General features: G+C 45.5%; 1 protein-coding gene across 8 annotated transcripts in view; it reads left to right on the forward strand.

The window, feature by feature from the left end:
- Window positions 1-17,190, forward strand: part of LOC117650398 (alpha-1-macroglobulin-like) — a 104,873-nt gene that overhangs the window by 19,210 nt on the left and 68,473 nt on the right. The window contains exons 1-6 of one of the 8 annotated variants that reach the window (XM_034393808.1): window positions 4,151-4,378; window positions 8,131-8,416; window positions 10,343-10,446; window positions 13,441-13,633; window positions 13,919-14,143; window positions 14,925-15,190. In XM_034393808.1, coding sequence (XP_034249699.1) covers window positions 10,388-10,446; window positions 13,441-13,633; window positions 13,919-14,143; window positions 14,925-15,190 — 743 coding nt within the window. In that variant the 5' untranslated portion in view covers window positions 4,151-4,378; window positions 8,131-8,416; window positions 10,343-10,387. Of the gene's footprint in view, window positions 1-4,150; window positions 4,379-8,130; window positions 8,417-10,342; window positions 10,447-13,440; window positions 13,634-13,908; window positions 14,144-14,924; window positions 15,191-17,190 lie in introns of those variants that run through there. The other 7 variants (XM_034393811.1, XM_034393809.1, XM_034393807.1 and 4 more) reach the window with 7 other exon arrangements.

Genomic DNA, 17,190 nt, shown 5'->3' on the forward strand with positions numbered 1-17,190 from the left:
AAAGTTTGCACACCCTGGTCACTGGCCAATCATAGGTGCGTTTACTTGAAGAAAAGTTGATCGGCAGGTCGATCGAGCGGCCCACTGCTCGCGCCGCGGTATTTTTAGCCGTCTCAAATGCAAATTCAGGCATTTCAGGCACAAAAGTTAACAACCTATACATTTTCGAAAAGGGGAAACGGTTTCAGTAATCTATTTGACGTTTTGGGTCTTAGCACCCGAAAGGCAAGCTGAGGAAAGTTGTGGCGTAGTTTAACACAACATCCATCTAGTTAAACCCGCCGCAAGTCACAAAATGGACCCAAACGAGCAGCGACCCGACTTTTTGCAAGAGTCTAAGCTTTCGACTCCACTCATCAGATTGGTCAAACAATGTATTTTCTGGACAACCAAGCGGTTTTATGCTGCTTTGTTCGGCGCGGCCGGCATACTGCCATAACAGTTTTGACTGCGAGTCAGTGAAACCGTTCAACGTTGATTATTCAGATCGGAAAGCTTAACCGAAAACTTTGAGTCTTGCGAAAAATAGGGTCGCTGTATTTTGGGGTCTAGCTGACCAGACCATTTAAGACTTGCGGTGGACTTAACCTGACCGATATGTTAAGCAACATGACGCCCAGAACAGAATGGTCACGAAAAGCTCATCGTGAGCTGATTTCGGGTCACATGTGACATTATATGTGCTCAAATCGTGACGAAATTTCGTCACCTGCAGCTCACGGTGACCTTTTCGTGACGATTCCGTTTTCCTTGGGCGTCTTTCCTAAGCCTGCCTTTCGAATGCTAAGACCCAGTTTATCGAATAAATTACAGCAATCTGTTCCTCAAACTTTACTCTTTCCGAAAATATAGGTTAGTAAACGTTGTTGCCATATATGCTAGGAGGGCTAAATAGACCGCACCGCCGATCAACTTTTCCTTAACTGACCGCACCCATTATTTAATACTTTCCGAACATAGAGGACACGCAGGAGCTGATCAAGTGGGACTTTCCTCCGTTGTCCACTGTAGGGCCAATCATTTGCCAAGTGTGAGAGGTACCGCCTGGGAGGTAAACACTATGCAACCGTGGTCAGAAGAAAATGAATTCACAGTTGTTCCCGAGACAGGGAATTAAGCCGGGGGAGGTGGACACCGGACCCAGTCCTGCTCAAAAAGGCTGTTCTAGGGTGGGGGCCCCGCACCCCTCCCGGGGAATGTATACCTCCTCACTTACTGGTCACACTACGAGTGGGTCCTTGTAGCCGCATGAGGTTCTCCTCCGCCAGTATAACGTGGCACCCTAGTAAGGACGGCCATGTCCCGTTAGGCAGTGCACGCGGGCATACACTCTACCAAAAATGTCCTGTCAACGCCGTTAATTTATTACCAGTTTTCACTGTAGGTTAATTCACAGCGTTTACTGTGATCTGCTCACGCGATTCACTGTGATCTTGTTCACGGTGTTCACTGTGATCTGGTTCACAGTAAACACTGTGAGTTTGACGCCGCTGAGCACCGAAGTGCTGCAAATCAGGCTCCAATTCACGGCGTTTACTGTGGCCAGATCACAGTGAACACTGTAACCGAGATCACAGTGAACGCCGTGAGCTAGTTCACAGCAAACGCCGTGAATTGCATAACAGCAAACATTGGTAATAAATTAACGGCATACGATCAAACTGTGGTCTAGCCCGAAATCTTATTGTTAGGCACGCAACATGGAACCAGAATGCACAGATGTGGAGGGAGCTGCCTAAACTGCTAAGCATTTGCGTTCGTATCGCACCTATTCTAAGGGCCCATTAAAATGTAATTTCCGTGGACAAATTCTGAGGCTGTGTAATTTCCGTGGACAGCAAAAAAATTAAAATTGCGATATTTTCTATATTAGTGGGGTGATAGCTCGCCCCGATGAATCCATGATCCCTAGTGGTGTTCTTAACAAGATAAATGCAAAAAACCCGGATTCAATTGAACTTTTTTTCAAAAAGTTTCGGGGCCCAAAATTAACCATTTCGCGAGAACTGCTCAAATAAGATTACGCTACGACGCCCGTTTTGCCCGCCGCATATTTCCCTTTTGTTAATGCAAAGAAACTATAACATTTAGAGACAAACGGGCACTTGCAATCGAAAGATCACACTTTTTTCCTTGGATTTTTCACTATGGAATGAATGCGAGTCCGCTGAAACACTTACGGTAACTCAAAGAACGTGATTGATGAATTAGGGCAACATAACCTCTTCATCCCAACGCGTCTTTCTTTCTCGACCTTTTTGATCGTTCCGCTGGACTCGCATTCATTCCATAGTGCAAAATCCAAGGAAAAAAGTGTGACCTTTCGATTGCAAGTGCCCGTTTGTCTCTAAATGTTATAGTTTCTTTGCATTAACAAAAGGGAAATATGCGGCGGGCAAAACGGGCGTCGTGGCGTTATCTTATTTCGCATTTATTTCCACATCCGTTCATTATATTGGCAAACTGAGTACAGAAAACGATTCTGCGTGAAATTTTACATCGCCCAGAGGTCATCATATGTTTCTAATAGTTGATATTCAATATTTTCTGCAATTTAAAATGTCGCGGAACGGCGTCGCCAGCGCTCCGGCGCTCGGAAAAGCGCGGCGAGCGTGTGGACAGCCCGGGCATGGGAGTTGCCAGGGGCTGGTTTGGGTGGTTCAAGGGTTTTGTAATTAAACTTCAAGTGAAAAACCTGAACGTTCACAATTGGTCTAAAATATCCAAAAATAATAACCTTTTTAGCAACTTCAAAAATGTGCACAAGCCAAAGTAGGGTCAGGGCGGGGAAGAACTGGACAGGGGAAGAACTGGACACCCCATATTTAACTTCAAATACCGGAGGCACAGGAAAAACAACCATCAAAAGTTGTTCCGTGGCATCAGCGGTTCATTACATGACAGTTGTCAGGCCAGCACATACGGCATTTGAAGTAAAATGTGGGGTGTCCAGTTCTTCCCCTGTCCAGTTTTTCCCCGCCCTGACCCTAATTGGAATTTTGGGGTGGGGTTTGCGGCATTCGACTCGGAATGAATAGCAGAAAAATGAGATAAAATAAAAAAGAATGCAAAAATTTGACGATTTTCACTGGTGTGCCCCCTTAATATTGAGGAAGAGTTTCTTGTCCATGCCTATGATACAAGGGAATTCTCTGACCATTTTCATGCCTATGTGACCTCACCTAAAGAGTTCTTGTATAAATGTGTGTCAGTTCAGGAGTTGACTCATTCGCAAAATTTCAATGGTAACTTTAGTGAAGGGGAGATGTATATTTCATCTCGTTACATTGTATAATGAGACTTGTTGTAAAATGTGAAATAATGTTGTTAAAATGTTAATTGTTTAAATGTTAATTGTTAAATAATGTTAAATAAATTATTCAATTCAAAACATTTTCCTGTAATTTCTCCTACTCCAACAAACAAATATAACACACAGCAGTGAATCAAAGTTTGCTCTCGGAAAGTACTAAACGTGCCCCAATGAGTGGGGGGGGAGGAAACTGCTCTTGCAACACAGATTAAACAAAAGAGCAAGACAGATAAAATTTTAGTTCTGCAGTTATGGTGGAGTATCAGTGTGCCTAAAATATTTAGCCAAACTAATAACTGCATTCTCAGTGTAGCTAAAAGCTTCTTGCACAAACAGCAAATATAAATTTTGTGTATTTGCTAGTCCCTGTTCGAATCACTGCTAATTTTTCTCAGCTTACAGAATTCAGTTGTATGGCTAAAAAAATAGCTGCGCGCATACAACTATTTTAGTTCGCACCGGAGCTAATTTTTTAGCTCCCACGTAATTTTTTATTTTGCGAGTAAGGCATTAAAATTTTGCTTTTAAGTCCCATACTATTCACGCCCTTCCCAAGGGCATAAAATGGTTTAAGCCCTTGAAGGGCGTAAAAGAGTGTTTATGCCCTATGGGGCATGATTTTGAGGCCTTTGCTTACCGGTGCACTCTTCCAGGTCCTACGGAGAACTGTACGGTCCTACGGAGAATATTGATAAGAGGGCTACGGAGAATCTTGGCAAAAAAATTACAGAATTTTCCGTTATCGATATCTCTTGTTGCCACTGCTATCTCAACGGACACACCGCCCTGCGTCATCTGGCCTGCAGCGTGCTCTGGGCTCGCGCAGTCTGACGCTCACTCAGATCGCGAGCTGCAAGCCTGTGTGCTGTGCGCTGGCGGCCCTGCAGTGACGGCGCACAGGCGCCAGTGACGTCATCGAGTCCCCGCCCCCCTCTCCTCCTTCCTTCGGCCCCGGCGCGCTTTCGGTTCCAGTCGCTCGCCGCACTCCGCCCCGCGCGGATCGGCACCCAACTCGACTTTGCATTTTCGTCCGAGAAGAGGATTTCGTCTGGCGGCCGCATCACGGTAAGTTGTGAGATGACAGTCCCCGCGGCACAAATAAGAGCCCGCACACGGCCAGTGCTATATTGGTCTTGCCGGCGTCGGGCTGGTCAGTGTTACGCTTGCCCCTTCTCCTGTCTCAGAGTTCCCCCTCCCCCAGACCGCCTTCTTCTTCGCATGCAGCCAGCTCTGCCTGCCTCGTTGCCACTCACTCCCCTTCCTATTCCTTTTCACGTTTCTCCTGCTGTTAACTCTCCTTTCTTCTTTCTACTCTTCTTCGTCTTCCTCCTCCCCATTCTTTCTCTTTTTCCATCCGGTTTCCCTCTCCGTTTTCTGGGTCCCGCTCCCCACTTCGCCTCTCCGCCGCCGCGTTGCCAATCCCCACGTCAGCAAAGTGCGCGTTGCCGCGTGAGTCATGCGCGCGGAAGACCTGCGTCCGCCTCCCTGAACATCCGAACCGTTCGCTAAAATTCGCACTCTAAATGTCTTACGAAGAAATTTCCCACAATTGGAAGGAAATGGCGTAAGCATAATGCGAAGGTGGTTTTTCTTCGTCTTACGAAGGTTTTTCTTTGCATCTTACAATGAAAACGCTTAACAGAATCGTATTACGAAGGAATATTGCTTCGTATTATGATTGCGCCGAATCCTCTGTAACATACGAATAACATAGGGCAAATTTCATTGCAAGACATTAAGAGTGCAAATTTCAGGTGCAAATGAAAATGAGACGGCTCTTTACTTTCACGAGTGGCCCGTAGAAAACTTGCTTCATACGGTAAAATGTAACTCGGTCGCAAAGGGATTGAGCGTCCGAAGGGGGAAAAAGTGTCGAAAAACCCCGTTGAGTAATTGATGGACGGTCCTCAACCTCGTCGTCGCGGAGGCAGACCGACTGTGCGACTTGTGAGCCAAAGCAGCGTGGCAGCCGGCCCGCCTGCCGCAGGTCGTTGCCATGGCCTTGGCACCGCATGCGGAGAGGCCCCCACTACTCGCACGCAGTCCGCGCGCTAGGAGTGAGAGGAAGAGGGAAAGAGGGAGGAGGGGGGGCCTCCCCCTCCCATTTCCCTCTTCCCCCTTTCAAAGTCGCGTCTTGCCGACCGCCTCCTCGTGGCTGCGCGTTGAGTCCGAGCCGGCGGGCAATCGCGTGCGACATTGTCGCGGATTCGATTCTTGGAATCAGTCTGCAGGTGGCAGTCAGGCGCTGGGCGTGCTTACTTAACACTTATTTGAGATTTTGACATTTTATTTCGTTAACGGCTGGAAATAAAAAAAGTTATGCGTAGGATAACTTAAATTCAAAATTAAATTGTAAACTTTAGTTACCTTGTGGATAACTTATTTACGTTTAGTCGTTGACGAGATAAAGGTACTCAAAATAAAGGCACACAGAAAAACGGTGTCAAAAGTGCCTTGCAAACTAGCTTTGATGAAGCATTTTTTCGGCGTTAGCGAGCCCCCAGGCCTAAAGCAAAACTGACGAATGCTGTCTTAATTTGCGAACACTTCGGTTTGCATGCCAATGGTTGGCAAAGAAGATTGCAGAAAGCTTGCTGGTGCCATAGGGCATGGTTGGTGAAAACATCAGGTGTGGGTTGTTGGTACTAACGTAACATTCCAAAGTAATTTTCCAGGTTTTGACAGAAATGAGTTTTTCACCTTCGAATAATCCCGATTAGAGATTTTGGCGATGATTTGGAGGTTCCTTTAATTGTAACCACCTTTTTCGCATTTCGTCCCACTGTGCGGCGTTCCACAGTGGGCCAGAACCCCTATTTTCGTGATCACGGCCTCCTGCACAGCCGTTTTTTGACCGAATTGGATGAAATTTTAACAGAAGCTTCCTAAAAGGTCCCTTTAGAGATGGAAAAAGTCAGGTTTGCATAATTGTGTTTAAAAGGTATATTTGGCTAATGTATAAATCCAATTAACACTAAATTGCAAAAAATGCTATTTTGTTGCATAGATTTTGGTATAAGCAGGTGCTGTGCAAAATTTCAGGACCACAGGACAACAGAAACATGCATATTTCGTCAATTAAAGGTTAAAATTGGGTGAAAATGGAGGTTTTTGACTATTTTTTGTGTATTGGTGTAAGGTGTATGGTTTATTTGGGGTATGATGTAAATACGGCACCCAAAACTAGTTCACACTCTCATTCCAGGAGCGTGACATCAGGTTGAAACAAACGTGACAAAATGTCACATTCGTTTGAGCATTGTGTCACGTTCGTTTGAATGTGAAAAAACTAATTTTTGGTAGATTTACATTCAAACGAATGTGACACTTTGTCACGTTCGTTTTAACGTGATGTCACGTTCCTGGAATGAGAGCGCATTCATTCTTATATCGAGCGTGGACTAGTATTAACAAGGGTTGACACGTCTAAGCAACCTGACACGTTCCAACACGCACTGAACATTTTGTATTAGCGCAGAGACGTTCTAACGGTACCAACACGTATAGTGAATTTTTGACTTGTTCCGACACGTATCGACGAGTTTCAGTTTTCATCAAGTTCTTACGCTTAACAAGACGGGAGACTTCCCGACACACACCGACACTAACCACAACGTTAGAACGTCGACGCGTACCGATAACACGTTCGAGTACGTTCGAACACGTTTGAACACACTCGAACACGTTGGAACACGTCCCGACAAGCTCAGACGTGTTCGGACACGTTCGAACACACGTTTGAACACATTTGGACACTTTCAGACGTCCGAACATGTTTGATCTCGTCCGAGCAGGTTTGGACGCATTTGAACACGTTCAAACACGTTCGAACAAGACATTTGTACTCTGGAAGCTACATAAATCAGATGCGGAGAGGCGCTGAAGCCGATTTGGCATCAAAAACACATAACCGTCAAAAACCATTATTTTTAGACATGCTAATATTATCAAAAATCGGTGCTAAAAAAAATTGCGGCTGAGTGCGGTTGAACGGCCGGTTGCCCAATGTAGCTACAGCATCCACCTACCGATCCCAGTTGAAATGGTCGGGGGGTAAAGGGGGGTAACATAACTTTTCCTCCAATTTATGTCGAATTTGGGCATTTTGGGCAATAGTTTGCTTGGAAGTGTTGTCTGTATAACCCTTAGATGGACGAAGTTCGGGTCTGGTTCTCTCCCAGCACATTTTTATACAGTATTAATTTAAGTTCCGTGCTGATATGCAGGCTACCTGGAATGGTTTGCATCCAAACTGGGAGGAAGCGATAATGTGCGATTTACACAAAATCATGAAAATATAGATACAAATTCTGACTTTGCAGCCCTGCCATTCAAATGCGATGCGTCCTATCGCCAAACCAAAGCTTGATTTGAGTTCATTGGACATTTTTAAGTGGAGAAGCGGTATTGGATGGGTTCCAAAGTCACTTTAAATTTTGACCCTATGATCACGGAAATAGGGGTTCTGACCCACTGTGCGTTCCCTCCAAGATTATCTTAAACGCAGGTGAATTTCACTCATTTCGACCATAAGGGACGGATCCGAGAGAAAGCGCAGGGCGTGCTAACTTAACATTTATTAAGATTTTGAGTGCCTTTATCTCGTCCACGACAAAAGGTAAAAAAGTTATGCACAGGGCAACTTAAATTTAAAACTTGATTTTGAATTTAAGTTATTCTATGCATAACTTTTTTATTTCCAGCCGTTTACGAAATGAAATGTCAAAAATCGCAAATAAATGTTAAGTTAGCACGCCCTGAGTAAGCGGAATGTGTTTCTACATGCACTGTTGGTTTCTTTGATCTTCCGTCTTCAGATTTAAGTGAATTGAGGGTCTGCGCCGTGCGGAACTGCGGCGGCGGCTTCTATCTGCGTCATGTCCCAGCTAACTGCAGCACGTTTCAACTGCGGCAGGTTCCGACTGCGAGCACATTTTCTGAAAGAAATTTACAATTTGGCACACGTCGTCGTCCAGCCAGGCCTAATGTCCGCGTTCTCCGACACCGCTTGATGGGCGTCCGGTCACCCACACGAAACCACGACGGAAGGAGTGGGAGGAGGACGCATTGGTTACGTCCTATGCTTGATGCATGGCAGAATAGGTTAGAAAATGATTACATGGGGGAGGGAAAGGTTTCGTGCTTTGGGAAGGCATACAAGGCGAGTGGCTGGAGAATCTACCATGTTAATTTCCTCACAGTACCGGCATACAGGACATGAGCCCCGTCCCGTTTGAGCCCCGATGGTCTGAGCCCCGACCTGAGCCCCAACCTGAGCCCGGGTGTAGCCCCGACTTGAGCCCCGACCCAAGCCCCAATTTCCAGAGCCCGGATTGAGCCCCGACCTGAGCCCCTTTTGAGCCCCATTTGAGCCCCATAGCAATAAATTATGCAAAAATGCGTGATTTCAAGTCGCGGGGCTCAAATGGGGCTCAAGTGGGGCTCAAACGGGGCTCAGGTCGGGGCTCAATCCGGGCTCTGGAAATTGGGGCTTGGGTCGGGGCTCAAGTGGGGGCTCACCCCGGGCTTAGGTTGGGGCTCAGGTCAGGGCTCAGACCATCGGGGCTCAAACGGGACGGGGCTCATGTCCTGTATGCCACAGTACCATTGTTAGGAATACTTCATATTTTAACCTCTAAATTGAAACAACTGCCCTTTATTGACTATTGTCTTTGGATGGAATGCATTTTTTTCGCTCATCCGGCATCCTCTTATGGCTATTTGTGCCGAACGTTATCACGATTTTTAACCCACCACAAGCATAAAAGCGGAAATAAAAGAAAACACATACTGTCTGGGTTTTCGACCACTCCCGAAACGCCCAAGAAAAGCCTACGAACTTAAAAATAAATAAAAAATCACATTCATGGGCGGGGCGTGCTAACTTAACATTTATTGAGATTTTGAGCGCCTTTATCTCGTCAACGACAAAAGGTAAAAAAGTTATGCACAGGGTAACATAAATTTAAAATTTGATTTTGAATTTAAGTTATTTTATGCATAACTTTTTTATTTCCAGCCGTTTACGAAATAAAATGTCAAAAATAGCAAATAAATGTTAAGTTAGCACGCCCTGTTCATGGGATGGGATGGTTGGTTACGATATGTACATACAAGATATGTGCCATTAACAATTTATGTAAAGTACGAGGTAGAGATGTGTAGCATTTTCCCATTTCTACTAAAACTTCAAAGTCTGATAGCGACCGCAGCCAAAGGGCTTGAACTTTTACCCTGGTGGTTGTGGCTAAATGGCTTATGTTATTCTGTGAGGGGGGCTTTGGAGCCGGGGACGATACTCAAACCGAAACGATACCAGGGCCGTTACGACAACAGTTTGCACATATGACTGTAACTCAAAAAGTGTAGCGGCTGTAATCAAGGGAACAGCTTTTCCTTGTTGATCAAGGCGTACCGGAACAGTTTTGATACCAAATGGGCCAAGTCCAAATTCCGCTTCCCTGAGTTTTGTTTGTTTAGGCCCGAAAAAGAACAAAAACAGGGAAGCGGAATTTGGACTTGGTCCATATGCGTAGGAACAAAACTCCGGTACGCCTTGATCAACAAGGAAAAGCTGCTCCCGTGGTTCCAGCTGCAACACTTTTTGAGTTTTAATCATAAGTGCAAACTGTCGTAACGGCTCTGGTATCGTTTCGGTTTGGGTATCATCCCTGTTTGGAGCTGCATTGAGCGGAACCCTGAGACTCGAAGTGTTCAGAATGACGCTGCGAGCCGGATTCACCCTTCTCTCCCGTAAACGTCAAATAATTTTAAAACTTAAGCTGGTGATAACATACCGTTAGCTTGTTCGTATCTAATATGACAAAAAAGTCGTAAAATTTAAAGAGAAAAGGAATCCGCCGTTCTCTAAAAGCGGCACCGTGGAACTGGTGGATAACATTTGTTCTGATGCCATTGGCATTTTAATATTTGGCTTGTTTTACAGAATGAGCTCGTACATTTACCAGTCGTTTCTGTTGTAAAATTAACTGACGTTTAGTTGTAACATTACAATTTTATTGACAACAGCACGTTGCAAATGTGCTTCTGAAGATCCTGTTCGGTGCCGCTGAGATGTTTGCGTTGGGCGATGGGGGCTTCACCATGGCAGCCGCCGCTGAGCTGGGCCAGGGGTAAGTGATCCTGGAAGCGAAAGAAGGAAAAATTTCAACTTATCTCCAAATTGAGTTTTAATCTTACTTTTGTGCCTCAGGATGGTTTGCATCAGTGCACTACATTAAATTATTTGATCCAACTCCTAACAGTTCAGGAAAAAATCCACATGAAAAATGGATACAACTCAACTTGACATCTTTTACGGTCTAAATTTTATCGGAAAATGGGGGTTACTCAACCAAAGTCGACATGACTTCGTTGCTTGTTACACTCTCAGACTGTTATTGACTTTTTGTCCTTAGTGAAAGGGTATTTTACACAGCAATAAAAAGTACTATTTCCTCAATATCTATGTAAGATTTCATTTGTTATATTGACTTTAAGTCAATTTGCTATTGACAAAGAGTCAATACGCAATTGACTTCAAAAAGAGTCAGTAATTGATGACAATTTAGTCTTTACAGTGAACAATATTGTAAGGGAGGGTGGGGCACCATGACCACTGGGGCACCATGACCACCCCCCTCGCTCTCGGGAACTACTTTGCCGACGGCAACCGGTCGACCGGACTTTCGAGAGAATAGAATTCTAACTATTTTCAGCGAGAGCCCTACCTTCTAGCTTCAAGGGTACGACCATAGCACCCCGCCGAAATTTTTGTTACAGCGTTTTGGCTAAATTGGGCGTTTTTCAAATCTGAGATATTTTTTCTCACTCTCACATTTGAGGAGATAAGTTCGATGTCTTAGGTTTTTCTCAAAATGTCGGCTCTCCGGCAAAATATCCAACATCACATTTAATTCTAAGTAGCTTTTTGCTTGCTCGGGGAGCCTTAGAGTCGTAAACTGCATTGTGGGGAGCCATGACCACTTTTTAGTGGGGCACCATGACCATACATATTTGAGTGTTTTTTCTCATATTTTGGCCTGATAATGATTTATTTTTGTCGAAAATTTGCTTTTTGCTTCTGAAAATGTATAAAGGTTGAATAATTGCTGCAGAATAGATAGTTTTACCACAAATCGTGAATCACCAGGATTATTAAGAATGGTTCTGAAACTGAGACTTGGAATGGTAGTCTCTCTGGCACTAAATGAGCTCCAAACCGCAAAAGTTGGCCGCGAAGGCGATCCGTGGCTACTTTGCACCAAGATGGCTCTGGCATTATAAGAAACAGCATTTAATTCACTTGTTTGCAGTGTAGTAACCGTGATAATTTTCTTAAAATTTACCAAATTGAAATCTGCATACGAATTCCGATTCGTCTTAGCAAGACAAACATAAAATGTTAACACATGTCATAGCTTTGGATGTGAAATTTGGAAGCCTCAGAGCGTTAACTGTTTTAAACCGTCCATTTTAAGGCATTTTAGAACTTTGATACTTCGAAGGTCTTTACAGTGTTTTTTAGTTAAGATGACTGGCCTGATGGTAAGGACAGCGATATAAACAATTTCAATGAGAATACTGGTAGAAAGTACACTTTTTTGGGCCAAAAAATTACTATGGTCATGGTGCCCCAAGGGGTGGTCATGGTACCCCATAGGTGGGGCGCCATGACCACTTTGAGTTTTATTTTCCAAAGTGTTCCGTGAGCCTGCCGTGCATTGCAGACAAGTTCCAATGGGTGGAAGAGGTCCCTGGAGGTCCAATGAATCCCCTCATGCTGGAAACTTAACTTTTCGAACCACACGGTGGAGTAGAGGGAGGCACAAAAAAAAAGTGGTCATGGTTCCCCACCCTCCCTTACATGGTCACAAAGAAAATACTACATATTATTGCCGTTTAAAAAATCTACTTCAGCAAAGGACAAAACGTCAATTATGGTGAGAAAAAAGTCAATACTAGTCGGAGAGTGTAGATTCACACGTATGTGGAGCACTTACTCCGCTCCAGGAAGCCAGGAGTTCTCGTCACTTGAATTCAACTGACCTTTCCAGTCTAAGCTTCTCGTGTGGTACTCGCTTCTTTGCAATTACCACACTTTAAGATCGTGCTTATATCGAGCGGTTGTATTCAAAAGATATTATCTTGGCATTCCCCCCAAGGGAACCTGATCTTAAACGCAGGCGAATTTCACTCATTTTGACTTTTTGAACGGATGCGAGAGAAAGCGGAATTTATTTCAACATGCAATATTGGTTTCATTGATCGTCCATCTTTTGATTAAAGTGAATTAAATCACAAATTATATTGATTTGAAGCTGTATCAAATAATCAAACGAAGTGAAATTTTCCTGCGTTTAAGATAAGATTCTTTCTCTTGGGGAGATCACACTGGTAAGGTCTTTTGAAGAGGACCCCTAGAATTGCAGCGAAACGGTATTGGACTCAGTGTTGAATAGAGCATCAACAACACCGAGTTCCATTCTATTGGCCTCGTTCTTGCAAGAACGAGGTGTCCTATTAAAAAGATCTTACCTGCACGCCCCTATTCAAAGAATTTAATATGAAACGGAAGAGATTTGCACTAAGTTTGACTATTTGGGACGGATAAGAGGGTAAGCAGAACATATTTTCACATACCGTATTAATTTCTTTGATCTTGCATCAAGTTTTTTTACTTCAGTCTCAAATTATTTTGATTTGTAGCTGTCTCAAATGATCAAACTCATTCAAATTTGCTTCCGTTGCCGATAAGTTTCTAAGAATACACTCTCATTCCAGGAACGTGACATCACGTTCAAACGCATGTGACAAAATGTTATGTTCGTTTCAGGACTGTGTCACATTCGTTTGAATGTGAACAAGCTAATTTATGGCTTATTCATACCCAAAGGAATGTGACACAATGCTCAAAGGACCGTGACATGTTGTCACATTCGTTTGAACGTGATGTCATGTTCCAGGGACGGGAGTGTAGGAGCGCCCAGATAAGATCTTTTGAAAAGGGCCCCTCGATAAGTCGACTCTTGACGTGTGGCGGCACAAAGATAATGGCATCTTTCGCACGAGACGCTTGGCCTCGGAAGGTCTTCTGTGTGAATGATGTTCGTGTTTCGCAATCCCAGGACCTACACGGTGGTCTCCCCCTGCTCCGTGCGGCCGCACTCCGAGTATCTCGTGGCCGTGGCGGTGCACGGCGCCGGCCAGGACACGTCCGTGCAGCTGGACCTCGTCAACAGCGGTGACAACGGCCAGAATGCCACCTACACCGAGAAGCTGGTGGTGCCGGCCGGCTGCACCAAGACGGCGTGTCTCAAGGTCAGTGCCCCCATTCTGATACCGGAGTGTGGAGAGCTACACACCTGGAATGCGAAGGTGCAGGCTTAGATCCTTACAAAGTATGGTGAGCGCGTGTAAGGTAAAAACTATTAAGAACGTGTTACGAAGAAAAAGTTATGGACAGTAAAATTTCATCAACATTTGCTTTGCGTGCACACGTCCAAGTGTGGAGAATTGCTCTGCACCAGGAAGCGAGGGTTCTTCCGCACTTGGTTTCAGTGTGTTTTATACTTTGAAAATGGTATGTGACTGAGTGCTTCGCAGGTGGGCGAGCTGCACGCCGGCAAGGTGCGCCTGTCCGCCAAGGGCGAGGGTGGCGTGCCGTTCGACAACGCCACGACGGTGCACTTGGACGCCAAGACGGCCTCGCTGTTCGTGCAGACCGACAAGGCCCAGTACAAGCCGGGGCAGGACGTGCGCATCAGGGTGCTGGTCCTGGACCCTCAGCTGAGGCCGACCATCGGGGATCCCATCAACGTGTTTGTCTCGGTTAGTGCACCCATTCTGCTAATACCATGGTGCCTTCACTGGTAAGACAGGTATACAAGGAAATCGAAAGTGAGGTGAAGTTACAACATTTGGCTGTGGTTGGTGAGACCTAAAGAGTGGTTACCGCATTCTACCCCACGTACAAATGTGGTAAGCATTACACCCCTTCAAATTAGTGGCGTACCGTACATGCCTATAATTTAGCCGGTACCTCATGTATTGCGTGGTCAACACCACCCTTTTATGAGGTATACAGGACTGACCACAGATTTGCTGTGGTATTCACCATGAATTTTATGAGGTACTTCGCTGACCACTGATTTCAAGGGGTATCGACCGCATTTCCACGTGTGGTAAATTTGGGTTACCACAGTTTTGCACCTACCACAGATTATCTGCAGTCTGCACCACACTTCGAAGGACAGTATAAACGCTACACTCTCAAGGGGATAACAGTCTTCGAGGCCGTTCAAGACGTAATGAGAATGCCTTGGAAAAGGCATTGACATTTGGCCCAAAAGTCTTCACCCAATTTTCGCCGATCCTGGGGCCTTTTATTGTTTCTGAGTGAGCTCATGACAAATATAAACGACATTTTGACCCAAAGTCACGTGCCAATCCCGTTTCGATTGAACCTAGCTGAAATCCACGAAGTTTACAATGTGCGGCACGGGCCAAGTTGCCTATAGGTATCACCACTTCTCCTGTTATTTAATTCCGGAGGCTTATTGTTGCAGTGTTACGAATGACGTCAAAATAACAGTGGTTTGTGCGATTCCAGGACGGCAAAGGCAACCGCGTGAAGCAGTGGCTGGGCGAGCGGCCGGAGGGCGGGCTGTGGTCTGGCACGTTCTCCCTGTCCGAGGGGCCCGTCCTCGGGGACTGGACGGTTGCTACCTCGCTGTCCGCCGCGCCATCGGCCTCCGGCGAGGTAAAGAAGACCTTCAGCGTGGCCGAGTACGTCCTGCCCACGTTCGAGGTGACGGCCAAGGCGCCGAAGGCGGTCGCCTTCAGCCAGGGCAAGATCCCCGTCACCGTCAAAGCCAAGTGAGTGAACCGAGGTGGAACACTGAGATTCCAAGCGCTATGAATATAGCACGCATGACGCAATGCATTGAGGTATCGCACCATACGCAGGGATGATACCCTAACCGAAACAATACCAGGGCCGTTACGACAACAGTTCGCACAAATGACTTAAACTCTAAAAGTGTAGCACCTGGAACCAAGGGAAGAGGTTTTCCTAGTTGATCAAGGCGTACGGAAGTTTTGTTCCCATATGAGCCAAGTCCAAATTCCGCTTCCCTGAGTTTTGTTAATTTAGGCCCCAAAAAGAACAAAATTCAGGGAAGCGGAAGAACAAAATTCAGGGAAGCGGAATTTGGACCTGGTCCATAAAGGAACAAAACTCCGATTCGCCTTGATCAACAAGGAAAATCTGTTCCCTTCCAGGTGATACACTTTTTTAGTTTTAGTCATAAGTGCAAACTGTTGTTGTAACGGCCCTGGTATCGTTTCGGTTTGGGTATCACCCCTGACCATACGTGTGCCTCAGCCATACTGCACATTACGTGCAATGCGTCCTGAAAATGCCCTATGCTTATGCATAGGAATCAGAAAGCATTGCACTTCACGTGCAATGCTTTTGGATTGCATCAATTGACGCTATATGCATAGCGTTTTGATTTTCTGTGAAGTAACATTCAATTTTAATGTTCAGAATTTTTTGAATTCAACATGAAGTTTGGAAGAGCATCAATGAACTGCAGCTACATTTCCGCCGAAATAATTCCTCCCCAAAAGCCTAGGGGAAATGACTTGTGTGTTTACATAAATTGACGCCTAAGGAGTTAACATTTTAAAGCAAATACCTGGATTTCAGCCGTATGAGTAACAGAACGCGCACACACAGCTGTTCAAAGGACCACCAAAGCATTGTTTTTCTGCACATTTCGAAAGTTTTTCACGAGCCCACGAGGCATATGCTTCGTAACTACAAAGAAAATGAAGGCATTGTAGAATTGCTTCGAAATATGAAGTAATGCTTCGTATCAACATAGGGATTTTGCTTCATAATACGAAGCAATTCTTTGTTGATTTTACAGCGCAATTATTTTCTTTGAATTACGAAGCGACTCTTCGTGGGGTTTTTCTTGTGCGGAGTTCACTGAGAATGAAAGAGTCACTACCATCGCCCTTTCATTGGGTAACGCACGCACCGTTGCCCAAATTTGGGCGACGAGCCCGCGGTGACCAAATTTTGGGCCACCAAATTTGGGTAATGCCGTCGGCGACGTCGTGAGGTCCCCGATGACGCTCTTTCGGGGCCACCACGATGACTCAATGGGGCGCTGAGGCCTCCGGTCATCGTGGAAGGACGTCATCGGGAACCTCACGGCGTCGCCGACGGCGTTACCCAAATTTAGGCGACCAAACGCCTGTTACCAAATTTCGGGTGATGAATTTTTCGTCACCAAAATCTGGGCAACGAAGTTGCATCACCCATTTAAAGGGTAATGGTGGTGACCAATTCATTCTCAGTGTTTACATACATAAAAACTGCGCCACCTGCTTTTCTGAAATTTGGTTACCAATCTGATGCTATCCATTAGACTCAAATCCCTCACACAAAGTGTCTAGTGGTGTTTTTGGCCCGTCCCGTTTATTTTTTGTAAAAAAATGACGGAGGGACGGGCATATAGTATGATCCCTGCTGTGCGTCCGTTCGTTCGTCCGTCCGTCCGTCCGAGGACTTCCCGTGGTCTTATCTTGACCAAATTTGGTATGCAGCCTCCTTGGGTGACCCTAAGAACCGCCCGGTGGCAGCAAATCCGATCCGATCCCCGGGGGCGCTGCTGCAGGTGCATCATGGTCTACATGGGGTCGAGGAGGATCTCGGCAAGGGATGCAGCTAGGAGGGCATGTAGGGGTATTTTTGGAATCGGGGCGACGAGAGAAAACCAATGGTGCCAGTTTCGAGCGAATCGGAGAACTTTGGACCCGGGTTCAAATCCCAGCGGAGTATTTTTTAAACATTCTTTTTATTC

This window comes from Thrips palmi, unplaced genomic scaffold (assembly GCF_012932325.1).
Source record: "Thrips palmi isolate BJ-2018 unplaced genomic scaffold, TpBJ-2018v1 HiC_scaffold_5, whole genome shotgun sequence".
In the NCBI taxonomy this organism is placed as follows: Eukaryota; Metazoa; Arthropoda; class Insecta; order Thysanoptera; family Thripidae; genus Thrips; species Thrips palmi.